The sequence below is a fragment of the Diospyros lotus genome, chromosome 10 (genome assembly GCF_014633365.1).
Source record: "Diospyros lotus cultivar Yz01 chromosome 10, ASM1463336v1, whole genome shotgun sequence".
Classification (NCBI taxonomy): Eukaryota; Viridiplantae; Streptophyta; class Magnoliopsida; order Ericales; family Ebenaceae; genus Diospyros; species Diospyros lotus.
In genome coordinates, this window is record NC_068347.1 from 4,824,097 (window position 1) to 4,848,950 (window position 24,854).

Consider the following 24,854-nt stretch of genomic DNA (forward strand, 5'->3'; position numbering starts at 1 on the left):
GTGTCTTTACACTGATAATGGTTTATAATTTTGTTCATATGAATTTAATAATTTTTTCAAAAAAGAATGAATTCTAAGACATTTAACAGTTTCAGGTACACCATAATAAAATAGTATAGTTGTGTAACATCCCGTATAGAGTGATAAGAAAGATCAGAACAACTTATCCTAATGGGCCTATGTGAACTTCCCAGGGGGTCACCCATCCTTGAGCTACCCTAGCTCAAGCACGCTTAACCTTGGAGTTCTTTACTAACATTCAGCTCAAAAGGTATCAAACTGGTATTGTTTCCTTTCTTACACTATCCTCGATATATACTAACTTCTCTAAGCTCTTGGAGTATTACATTCTCCCCACTTTGAGCACATGACGTCCTCGTCATGCGACCTTACAACTGGTCCCAGATCTCCTCCTTTTGCATGGTTGATATGAGATTCGCCTAAGGTGCCTACACGCATCCTTCCTTAGGGACTCAGCATCCTTGTTGAGGTTTGCCCCACCATCGCACTTAGAGACTTAGGGGTCGGCTCTGATATCACCTATAACATCTCGCATCGAGCGATAGAAATGACCGAAACAACTTACGCTGATGGGCCTACGCGAACTTCCCAAGGGGTCACCCATCCTTGAGCTGCCCTACCTCAAGCACGCTTAACCCCGGAGTTCTTTGCCAACATTCAGCTCAAAAGGTATCCAGCTAGTATTGTTTCATTTCTTACACTATTCTCGATATATACTAACTTTTCTGGGCTCTTGGGGTTTTACAAGTTGAGCGGATGAATAAAACCTTGATGAAAAACGTACGATGTATGCTATCTAATTCTAGTTTATCTAAGTCATTTTGGGTTGAGACTGTAAACATGGCATACTTTTTGGTTAATTGATCTCCATCGTTTGTTATTGATAAGAAAAGTTCAAAAGAGTTATAGTAAAGTACTTCTGCAAATTATTTTAATTTAATTTTTTTTGAATATCCTGCATTTGTTCATGTTGATAATGAAAAATTAGAACTAAGGTCTAAATGGTGTCTCTTCTTTGGTTATAAATCTTGTGTTACAAATTATGAGATCCAAAAACATCTAAAGTTGTAATTAAGAGAGATGTTATTTTTAATGAAATTGTTATGTTTCGTGGTTCATTTGTAAAAGAATTTAACCCTATAGGTCACCAGAGTTCTAATATTCAGGTGGAGCTTGAAATCGACAAGAGTCAAATATATGAGCCGTCGTCATCCCAAATTAAGTCAAGTCCCATGTTAAGCTCAAAAAAAAGTATCGGTCCATCAAATTATTATTGTATTGATAAGGACAGTTCCAAAAGAAATATCATACCTCCTCAATGGTATGCTGAAGCTGATCTTGATGCCTATGCTTTGAGCGTGATTGAAGATATCCACTATAGTGTGTGTTGTGTGGATTTGATTAGTATTCCCCATGGTGTGAATTTGGTTGGTATTTGTGAAAGAGATTAATTCTTTGTGATATTGTTGAAAGAAAGAATTATGGATAATTCCATATTTGAATTTTGAGTCAAGGTAGAGATTTGTGATAGGTGTGACTCAAAATCCAAACTCAAGATTTCTAATTTAACTGTGATTAGAACTTTGAATTTAATTATGATTAGGATGTCAAATTTGATTCTGATTAAGATATAATTTCCTGTGTACATCTATAGATAAGTTTTAGATTTATAAATAGATGTTCAATACCTTGGAATTAGTTACAACTATATTATTATTATTAACCAATATTATCATAATGATATTTTATTCTTTTTGCATGTGATTTTTTTTGATTTGAGTTTTCTAAGTTAAATTTTGTGTTCATTTGTGTGGTTGATGGTTTATTCGTGGTTTGTTTTTTATTCAAATTCGTAACATGTAAATTATATAATATATCTCATATTTAATTTTTTAGATAAGTATGTTATATTTAATTTAAAATATAGTATTGGATATACATTCAATATTTGATATATAATATTAAATATGAGATACATTCAATATTATATATTTAATCTATTATTTATATCAGATAGCCTCTGGAATATTACACACCTCTCAATTAAAGTTTAGTTTTATATTTCTGTAATTTAAATTTAAAATGTTCTCGATACTTAATCATGAAAAAAAAAATTAATCTCGTAAATTTTTTTTTAGTGATATAGCAGTCAAATTTTTGAACAATTAAAAAATAAAAAAAGGCCACTTTATGCCTGTCGTAAGTGAATCATTAGTTACGACTACTAACGATTGATATAACGATAAATAATAAGTTGAGATAATTTTGAAAGTTAAATTACCCAACTGAATTAAAAAAATAACTATTAAATGACATTATTATCATATAATACATAAACAGAAATTAAAAACTAAAGAACATCACAAAAGTAGCCCTCAAACCAAACAGACCCTTTAGTTGCCTTTTCTGGCTCTATCATCTAAGGAATACGTACATGGTGCTATCCCCTAAAAGGAAGGTTTCGAATTAAGGCATATCTTAGGAACTACACCTTCCCATTAACTGTTATTTTCTCCTCTTTGGAATGTTTTCTTTAAATCTTAATCTGTGACAGCCAAGAACAAGTTAAAGGCCAACATCAAGAAGGCAAAGATCACATATCATTTCAGAAACCACAACCCTGATCTTACCAGGTTGGTCCCAACTATTCTCTATAGATAATGTTTTCTATAGTGATCGGAGGCTCTGTGCAAAGCCTAATCTCATGAGTGGAGCGAAAGTTGAGTCTGATCTCACCTATGTGTGAAGATCTCTTGATATTTGCCTTTTACTCCTTAAACATAATGGTTTTGCATAATATATGATTATAAGTAACGATAGATAGAGATTTAGAATTGATATTCGATCACAGTTGATGAGAATTAAGATATGTATTTGTGTTTGATGGTGTGTTCTAACCTTGAAAAAGTTAGAATATAAAAACATTGTTTGTAAAATCTCTTCTATTTTTGAGCAACCAAAATTAACAGTGTTGACCCCTACAGCTTTTTAAAAATGATGGTACAAAGACTGTTTTGCTAGATAACATTGTAGTTATTTAAATCCAACCAACAAAATAATTATTTAAAAAACACTTATCCACAAATGTTGGTTTATTTCTTAGAGTCATGCTATTTGTATAGAAGATGTGTTACAAAAACACTTACAGGCAATCAAAATATCCATTTTGCCCCTGCAATAAATGATCCAAATGCCCAATACCATCTCTTTCTCCCTCTGTCTCTCTCTCGCTCTCCCTCTCACACCGTCGGCCCCAGCGGCAAGGCAGCGAGACGAGGCGGCAAAGCGGCTGAGGCGACGCGATGAGGCGACAGAGGCAAAGGGGCGAGGCGGCGAAGGTTGCAGCGGCTAGGTGAGGGGCCGGCGAAAGCAGGCGAAGACGAAGAATGACGGCATGTGAAGTTGCAGCGACGAGGGAAGGGGGGAGAGAGGGAGAAGGGGATAAACAAAATAAATCGCGAAATATCGCGATATTTTGATGTCAAAATATCACGATATATCATCCATGTAAGCATTCTGTAAGGATGCTTCTGTACAAATAGCATTTTTCTTATTTTCTTATGACTTGTGCGCCACAATAGGTGCTTTCGTGGGTAGAAGCGTCCAGAATCTGAAATGGCACATCTAATCTAGATTGCAGTTTGACATCGTATTTCTACTATCTAGTTTTCTTAGTTTCTCCAAGAGTAGGATTTGGTTCACATTTGATGCCTCTTTTCGAAATGCTTTTAGTAGAGTTCTTTAGGTGATAGGTATGGGTCTCTGTGTCATGGAAGCCTAATTTTTTAAGTCTAGTTGTGAGTCAGCTTTGTTGTGCCTGGGGTATGCTTCAACGTTGTTTGAGTACAATTTTTCTTTTTTTACTTTATATGTTTTCAGTTACAGAACAAAAAAAACCCTTAAAGCTGGTATTTAAATCCATGACTTTTAGAGCTGCTATTAACTAACTTTTGAGACTAAGCCAAGCATCTTACAAAGCTTACCGCTCAACGTTTCTGCATGCCTGCAAAAATGCATCCGCTAGTTAAGGAATTCAAAGATTCACATGATCTGCTCGTTTTTCTCTTCCTCGCCATTCGCTTCAATCTTACCTGCCATAGAAAATTCTGGAAATGTATTTTGAGGTGAATTTTCACTCTTTAGCCAAATTTTCCCGACTAGTTAAGGAATTTTCTTTCGCTTTCCAATTGATCGTTGATGTTCAGTTCGTTATACTGAATCTGAATGCCTAGAATGTGATGGTGATTTTTCAGTCTCTGGTTTTGCCCGATTTGTTCGTGCATTGTTTTGCGTTGTGGCTTATTTGATCTTTTTTGTCTCTTTCTTCAATTTGCTTAGTCTAATTTCGTTGGAGTTGGTTTATGTTATGTATATGCCGAGGTTGGACGTTTACTTGTTGTCTAGGATTTGGAATTTTGCAAATTGTGGAAGTTACGATATTGCTTGAGGTTCTGGAGAAGTGCATATCAAATGTTTGAGTGAAGGTCCCACTGGGAGCCCTTGTATGTTAAGCAATTGAAATTCTCTTTCCTTGGTACTTTTGAGCCTTATATTATTATACCTGTATTACATATTATAGATACAGTATTGAAAAAGAATGGACGACTTAAGTTCGGTAGTCATTTTTTTCTTCAACTTTATCTTCTATAAGACATTTATGACTTATATTATACCTAAAGTGTCTCTTCTCATAAGGCCTCACTGCCCATATTTTCAACATGTTGATGCTTTACTATCTAACATTATATGCCATCCAACAAAATTGGTCTTATAACCATCTAATATTTTTTTTAACCTTAACGAAATCTTACCATCACATAAGATGTCAGATTCACTTTTTCCATTTTAATCATCTTACTTTAATTCTATGGGTAACATCCTATCAATCTCTCCATCCTTTTGGATAATTGATCCAAAGTATTTGAACTGATTTTTTTTTTTTTCATATGACTTTATCTTTTAGTTTTTCCATAACATCATCCAAATTGCTTATATTTTTACTCAATTTACATTCTATATATTTGATTTTTAATTTACTTTGCTTAAACTCTCTAGATTTTAAAGTGTTTCTCCATATCTTGAGTTTAGTATTTCATGCCTTATTTTTGTCTCAGCTACCAACATAATCTAATATGCAAATAGCATACACCAAGCCATCTCTAACTGGATATGTGTAGTGAGTTCATTTGTTAATAGGACAGATAAGTAAGGGCTTAGAGCAGTCCCTTGATGTAATCTAATTTGTAATTAGGAAAGTTTCAGTATCTCCTCCATATGTTCTAACATGTGTTTCTGCTCCATGATATGTCTTTTATAACCTATATATAAGCAATTCAGACCCCTTTTTTCTTTAAAACCTTCCATAAGACTTTTTGAGGATTTTTCTTTATATTAATAAACACCATATGTACCTTATTTTGTTTATCTCTATACCTTTCTATTAGGTGCCTTAACAAGTATATAGCTTTTGTTATTGAGCTACCTAGCATGAAACTAAAATTGGTTTTTAGACACCTTGGTTTCTCTTCTAAATCTTTGCTAAATCACTCTTTCCCAAACTTTCGTACTGTAGCTCTTTAGATAGCTATGAGCAATGTATGGTTGCATGGAGTTCATAAGTCAGGACATAACAAGTGAGTTGTCGAAGTCCCATAGCAAAATGGTGGATCATCAACAACTAGTTTCTTCTTCTTTCCCCATGATATGCTCATGTAGTCCTTGAGCCTTGATACACCACAAATAGAAATGTGGCTAGGGAAGGTAGTTGTTGTAAGGTTGACACCTTAATTGTCCTTAATCAAACCCATTATTATGTAATGATTTAGTGAAAATACAAGGCTGAAAAATTTTCCTTTAATATCTTCATTATCCTCTTATATCATAACTTCTTGAACCCAATTTCTCATCATCATATCTTGGTTGGATATCATCCTTCATGGATGATGGCATAGTGGAAAACCTAGTGGGAAGCCATTGTACCCTACTGTTGGGTCGTTGATGCATACTCACAATAAGCTTGGGTGTTTACTTGGGTGAGTTAGCATGCTATTTCTTATTTTACTAGGTGGGGTTTAGTCCCAATGGGGTTTATCACTTTTTTCCCCTTGGTTAGATCTTTGTTTTAGCCTTTTAGTCCCCTCCCGTCGACCCACTAGTAGTGTCATGAGTCAAATAAATAGCTGTTGATATTAGAGATCGCCCTAAAGTGTAGGAGTAGCTAGAAGCATGTGGAATTTTCTAGAGATATCTAGAAAGTTCTAGAGAATTCTAGATGCTTCCAGAATAGTCTGGAACATTCCAGAATATCTAGGTCTAGATGGTACTAGAATTTTCTAGAAATTCTTGAGATTACTGGAGTTCTCTAGAAGATTCTAGCGTCCCTAGAAAATTCTAAAGAAGAGTAAGATATTGTATAGACATTCCTAGTAAGTTGTGCAAATATCTTCACATGTAAATTAGATGAGTGACATGTGGCACAACCCTAGCCACACATTCTTCCCATGGATGCCTATAAATAGGGGAAGGCTTCATTTGTTAAGGCATTCAAGAAAGGTGTACTATTTTGGAGTGTAATACAAGAGCCCTTTCCTAAACACCCTTGAGTGTTTCTATTGTCATTCTCTTCTATATTCTTTTGATCTAACACTACATTTTGGAGGAGTAAGGCTGAACTTAGGCTTTCTCTTGTGGAGGAATTGAGAAGCTTAAGTGCTGCATGAGTGTTGGATGATTAAGCTTGTGACAAGTAAATTGTTGCTTCACATCGCTATTGTCTCTCCTTGCAATTGATGTGTTTTGCATTCTATTTTGGATAGTAGACTCCGTAGTCTAATGTTGATGTTGTAGTTGACCATCCTCCCACACTATTTTGGACTAACCAGTCGATTGTGTCCTTGGTCAAGGTATTCCTTCTCTATAGTTGACCAGACAATTGAACCTTGGTTGATTGATGACACTCCCAACTCAAGTCAATTCAATAGTTGACTCCCAGATTTACTATTCATAATCCAAGCTCCATTGTGTTCAGTTGCCTTAATCCCATACATAATTACAATTAAGTTGGATTATCCACAAAAATATACAAATTAAATACCTAGAAGTAAGGGAAAATATTATGGGTGGTTAAAATTGCTACATCTAATTTTACATGGCTAATTTAGAGGGTTGGATTACCTCCAGAATACTAGCCCTAATTCCATTGCTCCTAGTGGTTTTGGGGTGGGGGAGGGGTGGGGAAGAGTACTAATTAGAACTGAGCTCACACATGGCCAAAAAGACCACAAGTTTGAGACAAGCTGAGAGTATAAGATATAGATCACGAGATAAAAATAAGGCCTACTCTAGGTAAAGAAAGTAGAAGATAAGTCGAAACAGTAAGGTAAAACAGTTGTTGAACGAAGGACATGTGAAATGCAAACTAAGAACTTAGTTTATTCCTCTAATATTAGATAAGTTATTAGGAGGCTCTCAATCTTTGGTAATTAGCATGCTTAAAATATGTTAATGGGTGTCCATTTTGATTGAAAGTGCCAAAGAGTCTTGTGTATTGGTTGGTAGTTGAATGCCTGAATATGTCAATTGGAAGGTCAAACAACATCAGATGAAGGCAAGATTTGAGGGGTTTTGGTACCTTGGAGGAGGCATACTAATTTGTGTTGTTAGTGTTGGGGTTATGGGGCCTCAACATTCCTTCTGTGCACTTGCAGTAATTAGTAACTCCCCGGGGCTTAACATCTCAACCCGTTGGCACCCAAAGGGTGCAACCCCTTATGTCTACCCGTTGCTTAGTATGGGGTTCTGGACTAGCAGACTTTAAGGAAATAAAGTTGTGCCTCAGCTAACAGCTTAAGCTTGTTGGTTGATATGGCACAACCATGAAGGACAAGGCTTAAGAGAGAAGTAGGTCTCAGGTTTGAATCCTGGGAATAGGGATTGTGAACTAAGATGCTAGCGATGGAATCTAGGTGATTCTTGTGAAGTGGGTTGGGGCCCGCTGCTTCCGGCTAGCTTAAGCTTTTGGCCTGGTGGTAAGCGCTTGATCCTAGGGTTCTACTGGTATCAGAGCGAGGTCATGTGTTCGAGTCGCCCCAAAAGCAATTTAGGGGGGGGGGGGGGATTGTTGGGATTATAGGGCCTCAGCATTCCTTCTATGCGTTTGTGGTAATTGGTAACTCCCCAAGGCTTAACATCCCGAACCATTGGCACCCAAAGGGTGTAGCCCCTCATGTCCACCCGTCGCTTAGTGTGGGTTTTGGCTGGCAGACTTTAAGGAAATAAAGTTGTGCCTCGGCTAACAGCTTAAGCTTGTTGGTTGATATGGCACAACCATGAAGGACAAGGCTCAGGAGAGAAGTAGGTCTCAGGTTTGAATCTTGGGAATGGGGATTGCGAACTAAGATGTTAGTGATGGACTCTGAGTGATTCTTGTGAAGTGGGGTGGGGCCCGCTGCTTTCGGCTAGCTTAAGCTTTTGACCTGGTGGTAAGTGCTTGATCTTGGGGTTCTACAGTTAGATGGTCTGTTGGTAAGGTGACGCCATGCAAACATCACCATTCATGTTACTGTGTTAATCCAGAAAACCATTAAAGAAGAGAAATCTATGCTTTGATACCAAGTTGAGAAGAAGAGAACATTAACAAGAAGGAAAATATGGTAGGAAGAGAGAAAATGATGGTGGTTTGTAGTTGGATTACTTTTAGGAATTGATAGAGAGGTGGAATCTCTTTAATTAGGTAGACCTTTGTGTATAAATATGGTCTGTGTACAGCACATTCAAATTATAAAACAACAACAACATACAACAACAACATATCCAGCTGTTATCCCACTATGTGGGGTTGGCTACATGAATTCTAGACTTCTATGTGGGTTACATCCCAACAGATAGTTTGTCTAGAATTCATATTTGGATCCAACTAGGTTTTGCGCTAGCTGTCGGCTACCTAATGCAACCCTCCTCCTTTATCTGGGCTTGGGACCAGCAGTGGACAATATCCTCTGGTGGAGTAATGATGAAATGAAGTTTCAACACCATCTTCATACGGAGAAATTTCATGAGATGGTGGTGAATGAAGACAATTGATATAGTTGTGTTCCTTCACTTAGTTGACATGGTGAGAAAGATTTTATTTTTCTCCACAAATCTAAATAGTAATATACAATTTTGTAGCTGTACGTAGCAATTGATGAAGCATGTGAGAATTGATAGGCATTTCATCAAGCAAGAGATTGAAGATGGTGGAATAAACCTGATGTATATCCCTATTGGCCTACAAGAAGCTGACATCTTTACCAAGGCAATGAACAAACAAGGCTTTGAAATGATAAGAGGCAAGTTGGGAATGAAAGATATCTATTCTCCAGTTTGAGGGAGAGTGTTGAAGATAATCTTGAAAAAGATAAAGCCGAATTATATCTTGAAGATTTGAAGCTAAGGCGAGATAAGAAGATAAAAAGATAAAGCTTCTTTATATCCAAAAAATTAGGAACTTAATTATTTAAATAAGTTGTTATTTTTTTTGTAATTTGAATATCCTATTTTTTAGCTAGGAGATAAGTTGTATTGCTGTATTTAATACAGTCGTGTACCATAGAATATGATAGAGTTTTTTGTACTTCGGATCACTTCTCAATTAGAGTTTTGATTCTCTAAATTGTTCAAACATATTTATACACAATGGTCCTAATTAAGGAGATTCCACCTCTATCAATTCCTAAAAATTTGCCATTTAGTAAATACACAATTTCCTATCTGTACATAGCTATTCTATAAATAAAATAAATAAATAAATAAATTTACAGAACTACAACAACCAGACCTGACCTTGCTTTTGCCGTTAGTATGGTTAGTCAATTTTTGGACTCACCTTGTGAGAATCATTGGCATACTTTGGTGTGCATCTTGCAACATATCAAGAGCTCACCTGGTAGAGGTTTGTTCTTTTAGGATAATGGTCATTCACAAGTTAAAGGTTATGCTAATGCTGATTGGGCTGGTTGTCCTTTTGATAGATGCTCTACTTCAGGTTATTGTGTAATGATTGGAGGCAATTTTATTTCTTGGGCTACATGTGAACTGGTTTTGATTAAACAGCTTCTTAAGGAGCTGTACTTTGGAGATTCTGAGTCTAATGCAGCTCACATGTGACAATCAAGTTGCTCGTCATATTTTTCCTCTAACCTAGTTTTTCTTGAGAGGACCAAACATACTGAAATAGACTGTTATTTTGTGCATAAAAAAACTGGTTTCTGGTGAGATTATGATAGAACCTTTTCTTGTTTGATTGAATTCAGCTCTTACAGTAGCTTACAGTAATGCAAAAATAGCAAAGATCAAGAAAGAAAACAACAAGAATCAGGCCTATTCGAGAGGGCCTCACTCTCCAACGATTTCTTCAACAAAATTTCCACCCCTTCTCTCTCCTCCACTCTCCCCTTTTATATCTTTCCCCTATTCTGTTTCAGCCACGTAAAATAATATTCTCCTCTAACTAACTTCTGACTCTTTTGCCCCTAACCCAATTTCCTTGGCTGCCCTTATCGCTTCTCTCCTTTTACGTCTTTGATAGGTAAGACTAATGGGAGTCCTAACAATACTCCCGCCCACAAGTTTCACCTTGTCCTTAAGGTGAAATTCTGGAAATTGATGTAGGATCTACTGATAGGGTTCCCAAGTGGCCTCTAGGGGTGGCAACCCCTTCCATTGTATCAGAACCTCAAGGCTCCGTAGATTTTTTCCCCGGCCTGGCCTTACCCCAACAAGAATTCTGGTTGTACCTTCAATTCCAACTCAGCTGTTAGCTGGTCGGGAAAGTCAGCTATTTCCTACACTGCTCCCTCCGCTTTGCGAAGCTGGGAGACATGGAATACCGGATGGATGACACACGAAGGTGGTAAGGACAGCTTGTAGGCCACCTTCCCGATCCTTTTCTCTACTATGTAAGGCCTGTAGAACTTAGGAGACAGCTTCTCATTCATCCGAATAGCCAAGGTCTTCTGCCAGTAGGGACGAAGTTTAACATAAACCAGGTCACTGATAGAAGACCCATAAGACCCATACAGTTTCGTTACCATTGACGGAAGAAGCAGGGGTAGAATAGGGATAAGGGAGAGGAGGAAAGAAACAAAAACGGTTAAAGGGGCAATATGGGGAGAGCAGGCTGGTGGCATGTGCGCACAACAAATTCTATTAGAGGAGCATAGCTGGAGCAACATATAAATAAGGAAGAGAGTAGAATAGAGAGGCATTCAGAAGGAAGGAAGATATTGGGAGAGATTGGACCTCTCAAAAGTCCATTTTCCTATTTTTTTCAGTGTAATTCTCTTCATTTTATAGTAAATCCAGATAGATTATCTTCAGTAATCTATCATTTTGGTATCAGAGCAGCAAAATCGATCGCCATGGTGAACCTTAGTGACCGAGTAGGGGACTTGGAAGGGCGGATAGATGGGTTGTACAGTGGGTTGGAGTCGCTGAAATCGGAAGTGCAGAAGGTGAGTGGAATTGAGAAAAACATGGCCACTCTAATGGATCAGTTCGCACTACTGATGGCGCATTGGGATGAACAGGAACGAGGGAGAAAAGGGAAGCGGGAGGGAACATAAATGCCGCAGGGTTCCTCTTCGTTCATGGAGGGAACACCAGAAGTGAGAATGGGCAGAGGCGAGGGGGATGATGGAATCGAAGGGATAGGAAGGTCCGATTACAAGGGGAGGCGCCTGGAAATGCCGGTTTTCGAGGGAGAAGATCCAGATGGTTGGATTTTCAGGGCGGAAAGGTATTTCATCGTTAATCAGCTGTCGGCGCTGGAGAAGTTGGAATCCGCAGCTCTCTGTTTTGATGGGCCAGTGCTCGCTTGGTTCCAATGGGAACAAAGGTGGAGGAGGATACGGAGTTGGGAAGAATTGAAGGTGATGCTAAGGAACCGATTTAGGTCCACACATGAGGGGACCTTGGAGGAGAGATTCCTTGCCTTTAAGCAATGGGGATCAGTTAGAGAGTACCGCCTTTGTTTTGAGACATTGGCTTCACCTCTCGAAGGCTTGCCGGAGGCCTTGTTGGAGGGCCAATTCATCAATGGGTTGAAGCCAGAAATCAGAGCGGAACTGCGAATGCTAGGGCCGAATGGATTGGATTAGCTCATGGAAGTGGCCCAACGAATTGAGGAAAGAAACATGGTAATTAGAGGAGGTTCGTTCGGAGGTGGTCAAAACAAGGGAACAACTCACTACAACCCAATTCTGAACCAGCACCGATCGATGAGCATAATGGCTCCACCAGCATCGCCAAAGCCAGCAACGACCAATGCGGTTGTGCTGCACCGGAATCCGGTTGCCGGTAAAGGGAGTAATCCACCTTTCAAGAGACCGAGTGAGGCAGAATTGAAGGCCAAACGGGAGAAGGGCCTATGCTTTAGATGTGATGAGAAGTACTTTATTGGGCATCGCTGCAAAAACAGGGAGTTACAAGTCATGGTAATTTATGATGAAGAGAAGGATGAGCTGGGGGTAGAAGAGGAGACGGATGGAGGGGGTGAACAGGAGGTGCAAGAGGCTAAGGGAGAGGTGATAGAATTGTCCATGAATTCTGTGGTGGGGCTTACCCCGCCCCAAACCATGAAGGTGAGAGGGCAGGTTGCTGGCCATGAGGTGGTAGTACTTGTAGACAGTGGCGCTACGCATAATTTCATTTCAGCTGAGCTGGTACAGACATTGGGACTGCCAAGGTCGGAGACGGCGGGTTATGGAGTGATCATGGGAACGGGGATTGCTGTGCAGGGCGCCGGAATCTGTAAGGGGGTGCTTATTTCTCTTCAAAATTTGGAGATAACTGAGGACTTCCTTCCCTTGGAGCTGGGCAGTTTGGATGTCATCCTTGGAGTGAAATGGTTGGCAACTTTGGGTAAGGTACAGGTTGATTGGAAGTCCCTAACTATGAGATTCAATGCAGGAGGGGTGATGGTCACGTTGCAAGGGGATCCCAGCTTAAGCAAAACCCTTGTCACCTTGAAGGCCATGATGAAAGCACTTAAGGACAGTGGGGAGGGAGTGCTTCTTGAATTAGGGTGTCTCTCGGTAGATTGTGGGTCTCTCGGCAGATTGTGGGGAATTCACTGCTGTCACACAAAGAGGTATCCAGCAAGTGTTGGCTGAGTTTGGTGACATATTCAATGATCCAGAAGGGCTGCCACCAAGGAGGACACGAGAACATGCTATCAACTTACAACCAGGAGCTTCTTCGGTAAGCGTGAGGCCCTATCGTTGTTCAAAAAAATGAAATTGAGAGGCTAGTACGGGAAATGCTTGCTGCAGGGATTATTAGACCTAGTATTAGTCCATTCTCCAGCCCTGTTTTGTTAGTTAAAAAAAAGGATGGGGGATGGAGGTTTTGTGTAGATTACCAAGCCTTGAATAAAGTAACGGTGCCGGATAAATTTCCTATCCCAGTGATTGATGAGTTGTTAGATGAATTGCATGGGGCCACGGTGTTTTCAAAGCTGGACTTGAAGGCCGGATACCACCAGATTCGAGTTAAGGAAGAAGATGTGCCGAAGACGGCGTTCCGTACTCACGAGGGGCACTACGAGTTCTTGGTCATGCCCTTCGGGCTGACCAATGTGCCGGCAACATTTCAGTCCCTCATGAACGAGATCTTCAAAGGTCAGTTGAGACGATCTGTGTTGGTTTTTTTGATGATATTTTGGTATTTAGCAAGGACTTGGGGGCACATGAGTAGCATTTAAAGGAGGTGCTGCAAGTGTTGGCTGCAAACCAGCTCTACGCCAACAGAAAAAAGTGCCAATTTGGGCAGCGGGAAGTGGAATATTTGGGCCATGTCATCTCATGCGAAGGGGTGGCTGTTGACCAGTCCAAGGTTAAGGCCATGCTTGAGTGGCCAAGGCCGGGATCGATAAAAGAGTTACGGGGGTTTTTGGGGTTGACAGGGTACTATAGACGGTTTGTGAAAGATTATGAGAAGTTAGCTTGGCCTCTCACTGAAAAACTCAGAAAGAACGGGTTCGGTTGGGATGAATCAGCAGAAAAATCTTTCCAGCAGTTGAAGAAAACAATGACCTCCTTACCAGTGTTGGCATTACCTGATTTCACTAAACGGTTTAAGGTGGAAACGGATGCGTCTGGATCAGGTTTAGGGGCTGTGTTGATACAAGAGCATCGCCCCATTGCTTTCTACAGCCATGCCCTTAATCCTAATGGTCGCAATAAGTCAGTGTATGAGCGGGAGTTGATGGCAATAGTGTTCGCTGTCCAAAAATGGAGGCACTATTTATTGGGCCAGAAGTTTATCATACGCACCGATCAGAGGAGCTTGAAGTTTCTCATGGAGCAAAGATTGGTGAGTCTCGAACACCAAAAATGGTTGCTAAAACTGATGGGCTTTCAGTTTGAGATCCAATATCGGCCCGGGTGGGAGAACAAGGCAGCTGATGCCCTCTCTAGAATCAATCACCCAGCTAGTCCTTTTGCAATAACAGTTCCTATGGTTATTCAACTTGAACAGCTGGCTAAAGAAGTGGAGGCAGATGTGGAATTGCAGAAATTAATCAAGGAAATCCAGCTGGATCCGTCGGCCAAACCCAACTATTAGTGGGCCAATAATCAACTCTTCTTCAAGGGCAGATTATACTTGCCTAAGGGATCGACTTTGATTCCTACATTGCTCCAAGAGGGGCACGATGGGAGTTTGGGTGGGCATTCAGGCTTCTTGAAGACATACAAGCGCATAGCAGCGAATGTATACTGGGTTGGAATGAAGGGGGATATCCATCGCTTTGTGAACCAATGTGCCATCTGCCAACAACACAAATACCAAGCTTTATCACCTGGGGGCCTTCTGCAGCCACTCCCAATTCCCAGTCAGGTATGGGAAGATATAGCTATGGATTTTATTGAAGGCTTGCCTAGATCCGGAAATATGGACAGCATATTGGTCGTGATGGATAGGTTGAGTAAATATGGACATTTCATAGGGCTTAGACACCCTTTTACGGCTAGCAGTGTGGCTGCGATTTTTGTAAAGGAAGTGATACGCCTACACGGGGTGCCTCGATCCATTGTGTCGGATAGGGACAAAGTCTTCATGAGCCATTTTTGGGCAGAATTATTTCGCCTCCAAGGCACAAAGCTATGTAGAAGTACAGCTTACCACCCCCAATCGGATGGGCAGACGGAAGTTTTAAACCGGACACTAGAGACCTATCTACGATGCTTTGTGTCAAGAAGACCCAAGGCTTGGTTCAGCTGGCTACCATGGGCGGAGTTATGGTACAACACTTCTTACCACACAGCTTCCAAACTTACTCCCTTCCAGGTGGTTTATGGACGGGAGCCACCGGGGTTATTGCGGTTCGAAAGGGGGTCCACCCCGGTATCGGCGGTGGAGTAGCAGCTGGTTGCGAGGGATCAGATGCTGGATGAATTAAAGGCTCAATTACAGCGGGCTCAAGCTCAGATGAAAGCAAGGGCAGATGGGAAAAGGTGGGATGTGCAGTTTGAAGTCGGAGACATGGTTTATTTGAAGATCAGACCCTACCGTCGCAAGTCGTTGGCTGCGCGTCCTAATGAGAAGCTGGCACCTCGATTTTATGGCCCATTCGCTGTGGAGAAAAAGGTTGGGCAAGTCACCTACAAGCTGTCCTTGCCTGCGACTTGCAGCATTCATCCCATCTTCCATGTTTCCCAATTACGCAAGGCCAATGGTATGCTCACTACCATAACGGATATACCTAGCCAGCTCAATGAAGAACTTGAGATGTTAGTAGAACCGGAAGCTATTATTGGAGTAAGGCCGGGAATGGGTAAGGACTTAAGAGGCTTGGATGTACTCATTCAGTGGAAAGGGCTGCCACCCTTGGAAGCCACCTGGGAACCCTATGACATGCTCCAGCAACAATTTCCTGACTTCCACCTTGCGGACAAGGTGAGTTCTATGGGGGGAGGCATTGATAGAAGACCCATAAGACCCATATAGTTCCGTTACCATAGACAGAAGAAGCAGGGGTAGGATAGGGATAAGGGAGAGGAGGAAAGAAACAAAAACGGTTAAAGGGGCAATATTGGGAGAGCAGGCTGGTGGCATGTGTGCATAACAAATTCTGTTAGAGGAGCATAGCTGGAGCAACATATAAATAAGGAAGAGAGTAGAATAGAGAGGCATTCGGAAGGAAGGAAGATATTGGGAGAGATTGGACCTCTCAAAAGTCCATTTTCCTATTTTTTTTAGTGTAATTCTCTTCATTTTATAGTAAATCCGGGTAGATTATCTTCAGTAATCTATCAGTCACCCACCTTGAATTCCACATCCCTCCTTTTTTTATCGGCTGTCTCCTTCATCCTCGCTTGTGCGCGCAATAGTTGGGACTGCAGCTCCTCCAAAACATAATCTTGTTCCATCAATTGCTTTTCAATCATCGACACAGCTGTGGTGCCTTTCTCGAACCTCAAAAGTAGGGGAGGTTCACGCCCATAAATTATCTGGAATGGGGTCAATTTCGATGAGACATGGAAAGAAGTGTTATACCAATATTCCGCCCATGGTAGCCAGCTGCACCATGCCTTGGGCTTGGAGGAGGAAAAGCATCGAAGGTAGGTCTCCAAAGTGCGATTTAGGACCTCCGTTTGGCCATCGGACTGCGGGTGGTAGGCTGTACTTCTTCTCAATTTAGTGCCTTGCAACCTGAATAACTCCTCCCAAAAATGGCTAACAAAAATTTTATCTCTATCGGAAACTAAAGAACTTGGAACCCCATGTAATCGGACTATCTCCTTCACAAAAATCCCAGCTACACTAGCTGTTGTAAAAGGGTGTTTCAAGGCAATAAAGTGTCCGTACTTACCTAGGCGGTCCACAACCACCAGGATAGTATCCATCCCAGCTGACTTAGGCAACCCTTCAACGAAATCCATGGACACATCTTCCCAAACTCGACTAGGAACCGGAAGTGGCTGCAACAATCCACTAGGTGATAGAGCCTCATATTTATGCTGTTGGCACACTTGACACTGCTGAACATATTGTTGAATGTCTCTCTTCATGCCCAACCAATACACATTGGCGGCTACCCTCTTATAAGTCTTGAGGAAGCCGGAATGACCCCCAACCAGTCTATCATGGCCTTCCTTCAGCATTAACGGAATTAATTCTGACCCTTTAGGAAGATACAATCTGCCCTTGAATAGCAGATGGCCATCAACCAGCGCATAGTGGGTTTTGCTGGAAGGATTTTCCTGCAGCTCTCTAACAATCTGTTGGAGTGTAGCATCTCCTTTCACCTCCTCTTTGAGTTGGTCTAGCTGCACTATTTGGGGAATGGAAAGGGCCATCAAGGTGGCAGAAGAAGGGAGGCGTGAGAGAGCATCGGCTGCTCGATTCTCCAATCTGGAACGATATTGAATCTCAAAGTTGTACTCCATCAGCTTCATGACCCATTTTTGACACTCCGGGCTAACCATCCGCTGCTCCATAAGAAATTTAAGGCTTCGCTGATCCGTTCTGATAACAAACCTGCGCCCAAGTAGGTAATGTCGCCATTTTCTCACTACAAATATTATTGCCATCAATTCCCACTCATACACCGATCTCACTCGACCCGTGGGGCTTAGGGAATGACTGAAAAAAGCAATTGGGCGCTGCTGCTGCATCAACACTGCCCCAAATCCCTGCCCTGATGCATCAGTTTCAACCATGAATTCTTTTGAAAAATCTGGCAAAGCCAACACGGGCAGATTGGTCATTGCCCATTTGAGGGATTGAAAAGCTTGCTCCGCCACTTCATCCCAAAAAAAATTACCCTTTCGGAGGTGGTCGGTCAATGGCCGTGCCACCTTCCCATAATCCTTCACAAATCTCCGATAATACCCCGTAAGACCCAAGAATCCTCGAAGCTCACGTAAAGATTTGGGGCTGGGCCATTCCATCACCGCCTTAACCTTAGAGCTATCTGCAGCCACCCCATCTTGAGTGATGACGTGCCCCAAATACTCAATCTCCCGTTGCCCAAACTGACACTTCTTCGCATTGGCGTACAACCGGTGGACTATTAGGAGCCCCAACACACATCTCAAGTGTTTCTTATGTTCAGCCATATCCTTATTGTAAATCAGAATGTCGTCAAAAAATACTAACACGAAGCTTCTTAAATGCTCCTTAAAGACCTCGTTCATCAACGATTGGAACGTAGCGGGGGCGTTCGTTAGCCCAAACGGCATAACCAAAAATTCATAATGCCCCTCATGTGTGCGGAATGCAGTCTTAGGAACGTCATTAGGTGCTACTCGGATTTGATGATATCCTGATTTCAAATCCAACTTGGAAAAAATAGCAGCCCCATTCAACTCATCCAAAAGTTCTTTAATAACTGGAATTGAAAATCTACCGGGAACAGTTACCTTGTTTAAAACTCTTTAGTCAACACAAAATCTCCAGCCACCATCTTTCTTCCTGACCAGCAACACCGGGCTGGAAAACGAACTCACACTTGGTCGAATTAGTCCAACTATCAACATTTCCCGAACCAGCCTTTCAATTTCGTTTTTTTGAAGATGAGGGTACCAGTAGGGCCGCACATTCACAGGTGACGCTCCCGACTGCAATGTAATCATGTGATCCAGCCTCCAGTGTGGGGGAAGCCCACACGGTTCCTCAAAGACATGCCCGAATTTTGCTAAAAGCTCCTGCAAGCTGCCAGGAACTGCCCAACCAACAACTTCCTCTTGAGTAGTTAAACTCCCCAATTCCAACAGCACCCCTTCTCCACCCTTTCTAAATGCCCTGATCATTGACTTCAATGTTACCAAAGTTTTGCTAAGGCTAGGATCCCCATACAGTGTGATAGTAGTCCCCCTTGCTTTAAACTTCATGACTAATGAGCCCCAATCCACTTGTGTTTCCTCGAGAGTGGCCAACCACTTCATTCCAAGGATAACGTCTGAGCTCCCTAGCTCCAATGGCAGGAAATCTTCCACTACTTCCACATTTTGCAACGTTAAGACTACCCCTCTACACACTCCAGCCCCCTGAACAGCTATGCCCGACCCCATGATCACGCCATAACCTCTCGTTTGCGACCTGAGCAGTCCTAGTTTCTGCACCAAATCTGACGCTATAAAGTTATGAGAAGCCCCACTGTCAATGAGAACCACCACCTCCTGGCCTCCTATTTTTCCCTTGATCTTCATGGTTTGTGGAGGGGTTAAACCAACTACCGAGTTGATGGACAGCTCCACTACCTCTCCTGTTTTGACAATTTCACCTTCCTCCCCTAAACTCTCCCCTGTTTCAACTTCACCTATATCTTCCTCTTCCTCTTCCCCCTCTTGAATTACCATCACCTGCAGCTCCTTGTTCTTACATTTGTGCCCAATCATATATTTCTCGTCACAACGGAAACACAACCCCTTAGCTCGTTTAGCTTGTAGTTCACTCTCACTTAACTGTTTAAATGGGGAATTGTTCCACTTACTAGTATTAAGTGGCCGGTGAGAGGAACCGGGAATGGTGGTAGTCGATCGGGGTGACGTCGCTGGGGAAGGAGAGAGCAACACTCGTTGGTGGTTGGCGACTGGAATTGCAGGGGCCTGTGACCGGGCTGCACCTGGACTGGAATGGCCCCCTCGCACCACCAGATTTCTTTCCTCAATTCGTTGGGCTAGGTCCATCATCTCCTCCAGCCCAATTGGCCTCAAAACTCTCATCTCCGCCCTTATGTCGGCCTTCAATCCATTTATAAAATGGCCTTCCAGTAGCGCCTCTGGCATGTCCTCGAGAGGAGCAGCCAAGGTCTCGAAACGGAGGCGATAATCCTTGACGGACCCCCACTGCCGAAGCGCCAGGAATCGTTCCTCCACCATGCCTTCCTGCGTGGGCCTGAACCTGTTTCTCATCATCGCCTTAAGCTCATCCCAGCTTCTCACCCGTCGCCTTCGCTGTTCCCACTGGAACCAAGCAAGAGTTACTCCTTCAAAGCAAAGAGTAGCGGAGTCCAACTTCTTCGCATCTGATAGCTGATTCACGGCGAAGTACCGCTCAGCCCGAAACACCCAACCATCTGGGTCGTCACCCTCAAATACTGGCATCTCCAGGCGTCGGACCCTTCCATCAGACCTCCCATATGGATTGAACTCATCGCCAGCTTCCCTTTGCCGATTTCCCAGCTCCGGCGTGGCCTCCCTAGTGAGTGTCGAACCCACCGGTTCGCCCGACTGTTTCCCCTTCCTCCCTTTCTCCTGGTCCTCCCATCTCTCCATTAGCAAGCCAAATTGTTCCATCATCGTCGCCATGTTTTTCTCAATGTTCTGCACCCTCTGGAATTCTTTTTTCATGGATTCTAATCCCAACTGTAGTCCCTCCATCTTCCCTTCAATTTGCTGTTGATAATTCTCCATCCTTCCCTCCAGATCCCCCACTCTCTCTGAGACGGTCACCCCCATGGATCGCTGCTTTGATACCAGATTGATAGAACCTTTTCTTGTTTGATTGAATTTAGCTCTTACAGTAGCTTATAGTAATGCAAAAGTAGCAAAGATCAAGAAAGAAAACAACAAGAATTAGGCCTATTCGAGAGGGCCTCACTCTCCAACGATTTCTTCAACAATTTTTCCACCCCTTCTCTCTCCTCCACTCTCCCCTTTTATATCTTTCCCCTATTCTGTTTCAGCCACGTAAAATAATATTCTCCTCTAACCAACTTCTGACTCTTTTGCCCCTAACCCAATTTCCTTGGCTGCCCTTATCGCTTCTCTCCTTTTACGTCTTTGATAGGTAAGACTAATGGGAGTCCTAACAGATTACCATTGGTTTTGTGGGTACCAATGACCAGTTGACTGACCTGTTCACTAAAGCACCTCAAGGTTCAAGGATTAACTATATTTGTACTAAACTAGGCACATATGATATGTATAAGCTTGCTTGAGGGGTGGGGGGGGGGGGGGGGGGTGTTGAGAATCCATATTATTGTACTAGCTTAGGTGTTGTCTATTGTAGTTGTACCTAGCTAGGGGTGTTCAAATTCTGGTTCAAATCAGAAAACTAGTCCAATCTTGGATTGACCAAAATTTGGTTTGGTCCTCGATCCACATTTTTACTTCAACCGATTTTCGGTCTAGTCTGGTCTAAGACCATGTCACGACCCCAAGGGTATATTAGTCATAGTAAGTTACATGTATTAGTTTGTGGTTGTACTTGCTGCTTTACTTGTTTTTACCTTTCAGTTGTTCTAAGAACTGAAAGCCTAGACAACTTATAAATAGGTTATAGTCGTTAGAGAATGGACATTATTGTAGAATGATAATCTACCTTCAGTCATTTCTTCCTACAATTCTCTCTCATGATCTACTCTGTTTTACCCTAGTTCCCTCTGTTCTCTCTCTTTCTGTTCTGTTTCTCCCACCAATCTGTTCTCTCTCTCGAAATTCCTTTCTAAACCCTAGGTATTTGATAATTGGTATCAAAGCTGGTGGTCCTCGGCCATTGGACTAAGATTGAGGCGATTAAGATGGCGCCGGTTGGAAGCAGATCTGAGTGATTGTGAATCCACAACGATCAATTTGTTCTCTCTCCCTTGAAATTCCTTTCTAAGCCCTAGCTTAACCCTAGGTATCTAACAGACCAGTCCAAGATTGATAATTGGTTTAAAAAATATAATTTATTAAGAATAAATAATAATATAATATATTATTAAATTGTAAACTAGTTGATTCTTGTTTAGATTTTTTTATTAAATTTTTTGTTTGAATGATATATATAAATATATATATGTGTATGCATATATTTTTAAAATTTTATGCTGAAAAAAAAGAAGAAAAAAAATATTCAGGACTGCTTAGGTCCAGTCTGGTTTTGACCCTAACCGGTTCGATTATCGGTCTGGGATTCTTAGGAATCCTGGTCCTGGTTTGGTTCGGTCTAGGGCCAGTCTGGTCTGGATTGAATGAACACCCCTACTAGTTGTATATGGTAGTTGTACCTAGCTTAGCTGATTTATTCATAGCAGTTACGGCAGGTTAGTTTTTCCTCCAATCTCTCTTTTCCCTCTCAGTTCTGCATACTGTTTCTCAAATTGTATTCATTTGTTTCAGACAATAGTGGCATAGGTAAGTTGCATTTTCAACCTTTTAGATATAGAACCTGACAAGCCAGTAACTCATCTATATTATGAATTTACTTGGAAAACTTTTGCATCCATCTCTGGCATAAATTCATATTTTATTTCACTATCATGTTATTTCAGATGCTCAATATGTTAATGGCTTGCAGTTATTTCTTCTTCCTTTCATCCCTAGTTTTTAGGATATGGTAATAATATATTTGCATGCAATAAAGGTAGCAAGTTAGTCCTGTATGTTACATGATGAGATATATTAATTAAAGCTTATAAATGGTTGTTCCTCAAATCTGATTGATCAACTTTAATGCAGTTTAAGCCAGTGATGGCTGATTATGATCGAGAATCCGATGACATCTTGAAAGAATTCTACATCCCTAATTACATACTTAAGCCCGATTCAGAGTATGAGAATCTTTCAAATGTACCAAGGTGTCCAGTGTTAGTGTTCATCAACTCAAAAAGTGGTGGTCAGCTAGGGGTGGATCTTCTTCAGACATATCGTTCTCTCCTTAACAAAAATCAGGTATTTTCTCTTCAGTCAAATATGCTTGATTTTAAGGGTTTTTAATCCTGGTATGCATTGAACTTAATTTACCATCTTAGGTTTTTGATTTGCTGGAGGAGGCACATAGCAATGTAGAACCTGGCGAAGTGTTGAATGGGCTGTATTGCAATCTAGAAAAGCTCAAGCATAATGGTGACAAATTGGCTCATGAAATTCAGCAGAGACTGAAGATCATTGTAAGTTGAATTAAAAATTACATTTGAAAGTTGACTTCCTTATGTGGCTTCTACTTCCAAATGCGGGAAGCCTGACACTTTATCCATCCTTGTTTCTACATTTCTGACAAGGACACATCTACTAGGTTGCAGGTGGAGATGGAACAGCTAGCTGGCTTCTTGCAGTTATTTGTGATCTCAAATTATCTCATCCACCGGCGATTGCTACAGTTCCTCTGGGGACTGGAAATAATCTTCCATTTGCTTTTGGTTGGGTAGGATAAGCCTATATTTGATGGTTCTTAATCTTGGAAGTGTATTAACTGATGGGCTGATGTGCCATATCATGTATATGTGACCTGATATTTTCTTCCAAGCTAATAGGCAGAAATCCAATCCTTACTAAAATATAATTAAGCTAACTATGATTGTCTCAAGAAAATATATAAAACATAAAACTAACTAAACAAAAAAATGACTCTAAAACCTAAGCAAAGTATGATAAATCAAGATAAACCAGCTAATATCATATCACATCTCCTAATCTTGTTTTTTCTCATTAAATCCTGATCTTGTGGTTTAAAAGATCTAGTAATAGTGTTCTATAATTGAGATTCTATAACAATTATTTTTTACTAACCCATTTCCCTGTATCCTAGTCTATATTAACAGTTGATCGAAATCGAACTTTAATAACAGTGCACTTCATGGAATTCCTATATATTTATTTGTGCAATAAAACAAGTTAATGTGTTTTTACCTGGAAACCCCAATGAGTACCACAGGCAGTTATAGTCTTCAGTCTACATACTAGCTTCTGATGATTAAAATTGAGAACCAGAAGAAATCAATATGTTAACTAGTCATAAGCCATCAAGTTTATTTAAAAATTTGAACTTGGATGGGTATGGTTTTGAATATGGTCCTCTCTTTCATCTGCCATATTGTTACCTGGTCTAGGCATTACAATGTTCAAAGTATTTATATATATATATATATATTAAGGGCAATGAATAACATAGATTTCAATCATTTGCAGGGGAAGAAGAATCCTGGAACAGATCGTGCTGCTGTGGAGTCATTCTTGGGTCAAGTAATCAATGCCAAAGAAATGAAAATAGACAGGTTAGGCAGTTCAATAATACATCTCCTTTTACATATGATAAATAAGCAGCCACGGTTTGTTTGTTGATTCTAATTATCTTGAATTATTTGCTTGCATATTTCTCTAGAATATTATTTAACATCTTGGGTTTATTTTTTCATATATTTGAGATGGACTTTATAAGTTTACTTTTTGTATTGATACTTGGAGATTGTAGAAATCCCTCTCTATTCTTCTACTAGCTAAGAGCCATTTAACTTAATCAAGTTCCCTCTCCCCAGCATTTTCCTTTGGTCCGGGGATGACTATATGAAACTGTTTTTAATGGAAATGGTGACTTAACCAGATTGTATCAGGAGGATCATGCAAGTAACCTATTACCCCAATCAAAACTGACGAATGATGATCTTCATACCTTTTCCAGTTGTTATTTCTGTCAAACACATTTCCAATGTGTAAAATAGAGATATAAATCTCAACCTAAAAAAAAAACAAAAAGCATGTCCAATAAGCTTTGTCATTTGTTGCCGAGTAAGTCATGGCAATACTTCAACAGTATATGTTTTGATAATAGAGTGTTGGGAGTTCTAGGTCTGTTTTAACTTGTATGGGTAATTCATACAACAAGCACAGTCTCTTCCTTTGGAGTAAAAAGACTTAATTAGAATGGAATAAGTAATCCTTGTTTTTGTTCCACTAATTATGATGATGCGAAAAATCACCAATAAGTTTGTTGATTATTTGGACCAATGGCAAAGCCTTCTACGTCCATGAAGCTCGATCTTAATCCAGACTGGTATCTGCAACCACAATTGTTAGGACTGCTTTGGGCCGACCCTAGAAAGGCCCTTTGATGCTAATTAAGTCAAAAAATGATGCTTAAAGAAA

The 24,854-nt window shown here is 40.8% G+C and overlaps 1 protein-coding gene across 3 annotated transcripts in view; it reads left to right on the top strand.

Annotated features, from left to right (window-relative positions):
* The first annotated feature begins 2,461 nt into the window (after positions 1 to 2,461).
* LOC127811881 (diacylglycerol kinase 5-like) overlaps positions 2,462 to 24,854 on the top strand; it is an 82,717-nt gene continuing 60,324 nt past the window's right edge. The window contains exons 1-5 of one of the 3 annotated variants that reach the window (XM_052352076.1): positions 2,462 to 2,654; positions 22,452 to 22,664; positions 22,745 to 22,882; positions 23,008 to 23,136; positions 23,901 to 23,986. In XM_052352076.1, coding sequence (XP_052208036.1) covers positions 22,464 to 22,664; positions 22,745 to 22,882; positions 23,008 to 23,136; positions 23,901 to 23,986 — 554 coding nt within the window. In that variant the 5' untranslated portion in view covers positions 2,462 to 2,654; positions 22,452 to 22,463. Of the gene's footprint in view, positions 2,655 to 3,956; positions 4,146 to 4,422; positions 4,524 to 22,451; positions 22,665 to 22,744; positions 22,883 to 23,007; positions 23,137 to 23,900; positions 23,987 to 24,854 lie in introns of those variants that run through there. The other 2 variants (XM_052352074.1, XM_052352077.1) reach the window with 2 other exon arrangements.